This window comes from Portunus trituberculatus, chromosome 15 (assembly GCF_017591435.1).
Source record: "Portunus trituberculatus isolate SZX2019 chromosome 15, ASM1759143v1, whole genome shotgun sequence".
NCBI classification, from domain to species: Eukaryota; Metazoa; Arthropoda; class Malacostraca; order Decapoda; family Portunidae; genus Portunus; species Portunus trituberculatus.
In genome coordinates this window covers 8,766,129-8,776,128 of record NC_059269.1, presented here as the reverse complement: position 1 = coordinate 8,776,128, position 10,000 = coordinate 8,766,129, and the positions used below count along the sequence as shown (strand labels likewise).

The following is a 10,000-nucleotide window of genomic DNA, read 5'->3' as shown; positions in this document are numbered from 1 at the left end:
CACCCACACTATACAAAATTCAAGGTAGGAAATAGCGTGTTCACCCACCACAGTGACCCGTACTGAGGGTGTACATATATTTGTCCATTTATCAAATATTAGTTGCCCCATTTATACAGTGATAATTATTCATGCAGGTGAAGAGGGGAACGGAAGCCATGCTCCTGAAAGGGTGAAGAGACTATGGTGGAAATGATGCAGCCCTACCAGTTGGACTCAGATATAATAGAAGGATAGATAGACAGATAAATAATAGAGATAGATAGATAGATAGATAGATAGATAGATAGATAGATAGAGAAAGAAACAGACAAAAAGAGAAACATACACAGACGCAAGCACACGCACACGCACACACCACAACACACACTGTACCAAATGATGACGAATATACATGATAAACTCAATACCAATTATTTGCACAAAAATGTAGAATAAATGCAGAATAGATAGATCCCTTTCACGACCTTTTAACTAACTCCAGGGGCGTGTTTGACCCACACATTCAAAAGTATTTCTGTACCTCACGCATTTAGTTTAGAATTCTCGTATTTATTTTCAATTCAGTGGTCGCCTTTTCTTGTTTTTCCATCATCCCTTGGTTTGATATTCACGACATGTACACCCACCAAGGATTTGGTTATAGAAATGAAAGACTAGGGGTGCAATATTCCAAGGCCAAATGAGGTTACTGCACTAGAACACGCTGAAAAACTGAGTCGTTCAATAAAAGCATGCGATACACTTAAAATGACACGAATAAACAAAGGACGACAAAGAATAGAAGACAACAGCAACCCTACTGAGCCTAACGAGACTATCTGTAGTATCTCTGAGAATCAAATGTTGAGAGAAAAGGTTTGTAATTAAAACATGAAAAACTATATATAGCTTTCCTTATCTGAAAATTGTAACAATTTCAAAACTTTGCCAAAAAATTTATAAGAGTTAAATGGAAACAGTGTGACCATAAATTTGTTTAGTATGTTTCAGAGAATTCAATTTCACAAGGAGTAACTTGTAGTGAAGAGCATAAAAAAAAAACTAGATATAGTTTTCCCTATCTGAAAAAAAATTCTGTCAAAAATTTTATAAAGCCTAAAGGAGAGAGAGAGAGAGAGAGAGAGAGAGAGAGAGAGAGAGAGAGAGAGAGAGAGAGAGAGAGAGAGAGAGAGAGAGATTCATAACGTTGAGAGGGAGAGACGCAATACATTCTAAGGTCTTGGCGAGCCTTAAAATGAATTAGCAACGCTTGTGTTACATGATGCACCGAGGCATCCACTAAGTTACACATCAACAACTGTATTTCCATCTATTTCGACAATTTACATGTAATTATTCACATGCTTTTTACTTTACTATTTCAGTGAATCTGTTGGTCTCTTTCGTGCTTCGTTATTTTTCTCTATCAAGTTACGTTCGGTTAAATAAGATTAGGTTAGGTTAGGTTAGGTTAGGTTAGGTTAGGTTGGGTTGGGTTAGGTTAGGTTAAGTTAGGTTAAGTTAGGTTAAGTTAGGTTAGGTTGGGTTAGGTTAGGTTAGGTCAGCTTAGTTTGGGCTGGGTTGGGTTGGGTTGGGTTAGGTTAGGTTAGGTTAGGTTAGGTTAGGTTAGGTTAGGTTAGGTTGGGTTAGGTTAGGTTAGGTTGGGTTGGGTTGGGTTAGGTTAGGTTAGGTTAGGTTAGGTTAGGTTAGGTTGGGTTAGGTTGGGTTATTCCCGGCCTGGTTTCTGTTTGACCTTCCAGAGTTGAAAACATATTTTGCTCTCGTAACCTTTCCTTAATCCTTCGGCTTGACTCTGTTTTCACAAGATTTTCCTTTTTTAAGTATTGTGTTTATACTCTGCGATATAATGTGGCTCCCCCTTTATCCTCCTCCTCTTTATCATCTTTCCTCATTTTCCTTCTCTTTCATTTTTTTCACGCCCTTTTTTCTTCCTCCGTCCTTCCTTACAATGCTTCTCCGCCTCCTTCTCTTCATCATCATCATTATCAGCGGTGTGTCCTAGACTTTCAACATCTCGTACAGTTGCAAGTGGAGAATTCATGGTTGCTCGTACATAGGGAATTTGCCATAGTCATGAATATCCCTTTGGTTGGCTCAGCTCTATCTCTCTCTCTCTCTCTCTCTCTCTCTCTCTCTCTCTCTCTCTCTCTCTCTCTCTCTCTCTGGTACTGATATACAACTCCACATCACTATAGGATGTGTTGGCGCGCTACTCTTAAACCTCCGTTATTACCAAGTTGCCTAAGTAGATTTCCGGATTCTGGCAAGTATTCAAATTAAACGGGCCCAGATTACACGAATATCCGCCGTGCAGCAGACCATGAGCGAGGTTTTTCATTTCCACTCAGCGCTACAATGTCTCTCTCTCACATTACGCGGGCCGAGCAACAACACCCAAAAGCCACTTCCACTCTTGCTAACTGAGTGTCGCGTTCCCTGTATTACAATGACGCCTTGGACTGTGCTGATGACGGGTACTTACAACAGTGCTGGGAGTTTTCTTGCCTGTATACGAGATATTACAATATACAGGTAAGTATGAAAGACCTTATGATGTACCCAGCCATAACGGCCTCTACGTAACCATTCACAGCAATATACCCTGCCCCTTCACTCTACCATAAGCTAACCAACCAGTGATTCAAATAGTAACATTCACAGCAATAAGAAGACACTAAGCCCTGTTCGATCACTCCCTATGTGCGTTTTGAACATTCTGCCCTACGTGAAGCTATGTACATAAGCCGTTGCGCAGTGTTGTGATGGAAGGCCTAAACTGAAACACCCCTGAACAAATCACATTCTGGATTCCTAACAGGCTGGAGGCGAGAGGATGGCGCCTTCAAATCCAATCACCAGCGGCACATAAACACGGGAACATTGCCTCTGAGTCCTGAACGTTCCTACAGCTCTGCAGCACTTTCCAGAGAGGGAGAGAGAGAGAGAGAGATTCTGACTGAGCGCTTGACCTTTTATACTGCTATGCAGAGCCGCCCAGGCGGCTGTGACAACTTTTCGTCTTTGTACGCATTTTGGGCCAGCCACTCTCCCGTGCGTCTGAATTTGAGTAGGATATATACATTTTTTCTTTGTTGTTCCTTTCTTTTCTTTAATAATGATAATAATAATAATAATAATAATAATTATTATTATTATTATTATTATTATTATTATTAATTAATTATTAATAGTAGGTAGGTGGTGGTGGTAGTAGTAGTAGTGGTGGTGGTGGTGCAGCAGCAGTGGTGGTGGTGGTGGTGGTGGTGGTGGTGGTGTGGTGGTGGTGGTGGTGGTGGTGGTGGTGGTGGTGGTGGTGGTGGTGGTGGTGCAGCAGTGGTGCAGCAGTGGTGGTGGTGGTGGTGGTGGTGGTGGTGGTGGTGGCAGCAGCAGCAGCAGCAGCAGCAACAGTGGCAGTAATAAAAGTGGTGTGGTGAAGTAGTAATAGTAGTAGTAGTAGTAGTAGTAGTAGTAGTAGTAGTAGTAGTAGTAGTAGTAGTAGTAGAACATATCATTATTATTATTTTTATTACTATTATCATTATTATTATTATTATTATTATTATTATTATTATTATTATTATTATTATTATTATCATCATCATCATTACGATTGTTGAAAACAACAGTAGTAGTAGTAGTAGTAGTAGTAGTAGTAGTAGTAGTAGTAGTAGTAGTAGTTTTGATAAGATGGATATCAATGTTATCTCTTCATAAAACCTCCCTTAAAATCCCACGTGACTGAAACAAGAGTCCTTTGAGAATATAAGTTATGTTGCCTCAATTTTCAAAGTCCTCAGATATAAGGAGAATAGTTCGTATAAGTGTTTTTGCTAAGTATAAAATAGAAATCATATTAATCTGTAAATAGAACAATCAAAATACCCTTAAAAACCCATGTAACTGAAACAATAGTCTTTTGAAAATATAGGTTTTCCGAGAAATCTTTTTCGTAAGAGTTTTTATGCTATTGATAAAGTAGATGTAATGTTAATATATAAATACAACCATTAAACTACCCTTAAAAACACGTGTGACTGAAACAAGAGCCTTTTGAAAATAAATGTTATGTGGCTACTATTTTTCAAAGTCCACAGAGATAATAAAATTTATTCGTAAGTGTGTTTTTGTTATTGGCAAGGTAGAAATCATGTTAATCTTTCAAAGGAACCATAAGACTACCCTTAAAAAACCGTATTTTTCAAACAAGAATCTTTTGTAAATACAAATTATATGGTCACTATATTTTAAAGTCTACAGTTTTTAGGCACTTTGTTCATAAGCCTATTTTTGCTTTTGATAAGGTAGATATCAATGCAATCAGTCAATAGAACCCTCAAACCTCCCTTAAAACCCCAAGTGACTGAAACAAGTCTTTTTTTAAAAATAGGTTATGTTGACATAATTTTCAAAGTCTTCAGATATGTGGTGCTTGGTTTTTTACGAGTGTTTTTGCTATATATAAAATAGAAATCATATTAATCTGTCAATAGAACTATCAAACTACCCTTAAAAACCCGTGTAACTGAAGCAATAGTCTTTTGAAGATATAGGTTTTGTGACCACTATTTTTCAAAATCCGCAGAGATGAGAATTCTTTCTCGTAAGAGTTCTTATGCAATTGCTAAAGTAGATGTAATGTAAATCTGTCAATACAACCATTAAACTACCCTTGAAAATACGTGTGACTGAAACAAGAGTCTTTTGAAAATATATGTTATGTGGCCACTATTTTTTAAAGTCCCTAGATATGAAAGAATTTATTCGTAAGAGTGTTGTTGTTATTGACAAGGTAGAAATCATGTTAATCTTTCAATGGAACCATAAAACTACCCTTAAAAACTGTGTTTTTTTAAGTAAAAGTCTTTTATAAATACAAATTATATGGCCACTTTTTTTCAAAGTCCATAGTTTTTAGGCACTTTGCTCGTAATACTGTTCTTGCTTTTGATAAGGTAGATATCAATGTAATCAGTCAATAGAACCATCAAACTAGGTTTGAGAGTAGGTATCTTGCGTCCCCGGGAATGTGTTCGTTTCAGACGAATAAGACCTCTATATTATTTTCTTTATTTTTTATTTCTTTCTCTTCTTTCTTTTTTTTTAACAACCCTAATTTCTTTTTTCGTTTTCTTTTACTCTATGAATAAATTTTATTTTACGTGTACATACGTACTTTTTTATGCGTTTGTTGAAGATTGGAACCCACGAGAAGAAAATGCTGTGTCCGAAGACGAAAGTTTGACAAAAAAACTGAGTCGACTTTGCCTCTCCTCTTTCTTCACAAGTACAGTGCTTCATTACTACGTTTCATTACGAAATGATGATGAAATACGCATAACAACATAATATGAATATGAGAATATAAATAAAATGTGGCGATGACACGGGAAGGTGTGGAAAGTTTGTGGCGTGTACCATGAGAGCATGGACTGCAGCTTGGCAGTATAAGGGTTAAACAACAAAACAAAAGCATATAAAAAAATTTTCACCTCTTAAGACATTACAGAGGAAAAGAAGCTGTCCACATACATACACACACACACACACACACACACACACACACACACACACACACACACACACACACACCTGGACAGTCGATATACAAACAAGCTGAGGTTCGTTAGGTCAAGGTTGTCAACAAAATAAAGAGCCAGGCAACACTCACTTATCCCGCAGGTTGTAGACGCCCCCGTAGCCGCCGTCCACCTGCAGCAAAGAAGCCATCAAGTTGGCGCCCTTAAACACGTTCACCACGAAGAACTCAGCAGGGTATGTCCTTTTGCCGCGCTTCTTGTACACTCTAGTCACGAACCCATAGAACACAACCTGGAGGGAGAAGAAAGGAGCAAGTGGCGAGTTTGGCAAGAAAAGGAGCAAGTGGCGAGTTTGGCAAGAAAAAGTAGTTTAGGTATGGATGAAAGGACAGGAGACAATAAGAGAATAGGGAGAGAGAGAGAGAGAGAGAGAGAGAGAGAGAGAGAGAGAGAGAGAGAGAGAGAGAGAGTAATTATTCTGCAGCACACCATCTCTAAGGACGAGTGGAGCGAAGGAGCAAGGAAAAGATAAAAGAACAGAGGGGAGACGGAGAAAGACAGAAAGAGAAAGCGAGAAATGCAAGCAACACACGTGCTATATAACTCATCATCCAATACAAACAACAACTGTACACTAATGGAAAGCACTTGTGGGGGAATCACATTCTTCCTTTTCCCTTCCAACTTCAAAGAAATCCCTTAATTCCAAGGAAATCCACCGCTACACTACCGGCACTGTGACCTCCGCCCTCATTTCCACTTGCTCCCTTACCAATGACTAACTGACCCACTGAATAACATTAACTGAAAGATGACTATCCCTTTCCACTAGAGACGGAGTGTTAAGAGGATAAATGTATCTTTCCATTCCGGCTACGAGTTATTAGTACATTTTGATCAAGATTTTCTACATGGATGTTAGTTGTTCGAGTATATGTGAATTCTCTCTCTCTCTCTCTCTCTCTCTCTCTCTCTCTCTCTCTCTCTCTCTCTCTCTCTCTCTCTCTCTCTCTCTCTCTCTCTCTCTACTTGCTTTATTTTAATACTTAGGAGCTTAGGCACAAGCAGAGAGAGAGAGAGAGAGAGAGAGAGAGAGAGAGAGAGAGAGAGAGAGAGAGAGAGAGAGAGAGAGAGAGAGAGAGAGAGAGAGAGAGAGAAAGGTGGTGTGGGAACAGGTGTCCTTTGTTAATTAGCCTTCCTTACACCTGAATCCTCAAGGTAACATTAGCAGTCTTACCTTCCCTCCATCCTATTAGAGATATCTCCCCATCTTCTTCACTCCTTACTTGGTTCAGTGCTACAGTATAGTATAATAATGGTAATAATTGTATAGTCGTGTCACGTTTAGGTAGGGAGGTGGGAAGGGAGGGAATGAGGTGGGTTGGTGTGTTGAGCCAAGCCAGGTCTGTGTGTCTCGTGTACAGGAAACGCTCCCAGGAAAATATTTAGCGTCCTTGCCGGGAAATGTTGTTTGCAGGGAAAATATACAACGCTAATAACACGAGGGAAAAAATATCGCTGCATACAAGCCGGGCGTTGAGCTCACACACACACAGGGACACGCACACTCACGTACACAGAACTAGAAAGAAAACATAAAAAGTAGAAGAAAAATATTGACGTAAAGAAGTTATTCTCTAAATTTCAGTGTAAAATTAAATGTTGAAGTCCAATATTATTATCTACTCACCGAGGACTGAATGGACGAACAGAGGGAGGGAGAGAGGGAGACACGGAGGAAGGGAAGAAAGGTTGGACGTCCAAGGAGTAATGTAGTAACAACGAGCAAACATATACCCAGCCGAATCCTAATACATGGAGGGACGTGGTCGAGTCGGGTAATATGTACTTAGTATCTTCAGAGTAACGTCTTTCTCGAGTGAAAGTGCTCTCCTGGCGGCAGCTCCAGCCAGACGTGGGAACAGCCATGAAGGAGGCACACAATAGGAGAGTAAACACTACACACTGGGAAGATGTTGTAAAGGGACAAGGGCAGGACAGCTAAATTAGATTCGAAATAACAAAGAAAACACCATAGAAAAGTCAAAAATACTTCTATGAAAACAGAAATCTCGTATATCACAGTGGTCTTGTTTCACTTCAGACTCAATAGGACTCCCTACCTGCTTCTGTATTTCCAACTTCCTATGACTTGACTTCGTTTAAGAGGAAGGTTTCAAGACATATATCCCTTGTTTTTGGCTAACTCTCGGACCTGCACGAGACCTGGCAACTAAGTGGGCTTTTTTTTCGTATCATGTTGCCCTTGGCCAGCTTTTCCCTCTTATATATAAAAAAAATAAGGCCAATGAGACGGAGATGAACGCTGAGGCCACGAATAGTCATGCCCAATGTTCCCACCTTTACCTTATTAATGGATAAGAAAGGAGAGGAAACTGGAAAACAGAGTCAGGTCAGAGGTTGCAGCTTGAGGAAACAGATGAATTCCTGCAAGGGTTCCAAAGGCAACGCGCTGAGCTAATCCCTTTCATCAAGAAGCTTCCCCTGTGTCGAAGGAATAGTGAAGACAGAAGTGCGTCCATTCACTGGCGATGAGGATGAGTGTGAGAGGGGAAGCTGTTGGAGTGGCGCGGTGTGGTGTGCTGTGTTCTGGATGCTACGTACGAGTATCTTGAAGGTTAATGGTGTGATGTAATGACCAGGAACGTTTCTGCTGGTAATGCTCTGTGTGTTATCTACTTGTGTGCGATAAAGTGAAATGTAATGTAATTAGATGTAATCTAAATTTTGGTGTTGCGTTTATGTGAGACTAACTGTTGTGTTGCAGTCACTTACGTTGTGTTTAGGGGATACTGTGTTGTGTTGCGTTGTGTTGTGTTGTGATGCTTTACCTTGTTCTAGCCTTGCATTGTCTATTGCATTCTATTCATGGTTCTGTGTTGCGGTGCGTTATCTAGACTAGTCTGATCTTGTACTGTATTGCATTATATTCTCTGTTATTGTGTTAAGTTACGCTGTGTTGGATCAGGTGCCATTGTATTGCATTATGATAGCGTCCAGTCTTGCTAAATGTGAGTTGTCTTGTGTTGCAAAATTGTCCAGTACTATTAGGCAACAGTACCTTACACTAAACTAGCTTGAAATTCGCTGTACTGAAAATTGGTGTCTTGAGAAGGCCTGTGTTATGCGACGGTGGCTAATGCAGTGCTGAATTACGGTGCTACAACTCCAAGGCTATTACGCGTTACGACCAAAAGCCAAAAGGACAGTGGCGTTATGTAACCTGCAACAATTAAGGCGCTTCTGCCGGGAACTCCTGAAGTAACGCAGTAATGTTCTGCTGGATGAAAATGCAGTTGTTTACAAGCTCCCTCTTTCTCATCTGACGAGGCGTTTTTAATGCTAGGTTTTTTTCTCTCTTTTCCTTTCTTTTGTAATTGATGTACAAGGAAAGTTGAGTGTACAAGGAGTAGCCCAGTAGTAGTCAGTAGTAGTAGTAGTAGTAGTAGTAGTAGTAGTAGTAGTAGTAGTAGTAGTGGTAGTAGCAGTAGCAGTAGCAGTAGCAGCAGTAGCAGTAGCAGTAGTAGTAGCAGTAGTAGTAGTGTAGTAGTAGTGGTAGGTAGCAGTAGTAGTAGTAGTAGTAGTAGCAGTAGTAGTAGTAGTAGTAGTAGTAGTAGTAGTAGTAGTAGTAGTAGTAGCAGTAGCAGTAGCAGTAGCAGTGGTACAATAGGAGGAGGATTAGGAGGAGGAGAAAGACGTGACATTTCTTTCATGCTCCTCTTTTTCTTTACCTTCTTCATCCACTTGCCATTCATATTTCACTCTACATACTTCTTTCGTTTTCTCGACTCTCTTCATGTCCTCCTTGTCATTCAACACACATTTACACTTTCCCATCACGTTTTCACCTCCCCTCACTACCCTTCCGTTTTCCTTCCAACAATTCTCCCTCTTTCCTCCATCTTTCTTCCTTCCACATCACTTTCTCGCCCGCTGGTTTCCCGAACTTGTCAGGGCCCCCTACCATCCATCACCTCAGCCAGCGTTTCATCATCCACAACATCAGTAAGCCTACACTTATCCCTCACCTCCCTGCCCCCGATCTCTGGTGCTGCCCTCACTCCCTCTGTGGTCAGCTCTAATTTATACACTCCGCCTCATATATTCTCCTGTCCCCTGTTCTCTCACTACCTTGAAATAATTCCCTACTCTTCACTCTTCATTCTCATTTTTTAAACTCCCTTTGTGACCAGTTTAGTCTTTCCGTAGTGGTCTTTTTACACGTAAATTTAAGCTTTTCATCAGTACGCAGTCTTTTGTTTCTCTATATTGTGTTTTATGTTTTCCTGCTGGCATGTTGTATGAGGGAGAGAGCTTCGTTTCGTACCTTTCCTGTTCTTCCACACGTAATTCATTAGCAGCAGTAAATAGATGAACACAACAAGAACAGATCACATGAGTAGTCTGTGAGCTTGTAACTTCCTCTTCTTTATTCATAT

General features: G+C 40.1%; 1 protein-coding gene across 2 annotated transcripts in view; it reads right to left on the bottom strand.

The window, feature by feature from the left end:
- Positions 1-10,000, bottom strand: part of LOC123504238 (von Willebrand factor D and EGF domain-containing protein-like) — a 303,382-nt gene that overhangs the window by 218,813 nt on the left and 74,569 nt on the right. For both annotated transcript variants that reach the window (XM_045254612.1, XM_045254613.1), the window contains one exon: positions 5,672-5,832. In XM_045254612.1, the coding sequence (XP_045110547.1) occupies positions 5,672-5,832 (161 nt within the window). The remainder of the gene's footprint in view (positions 1-5,671; positions 5,833-10,000) is intronic.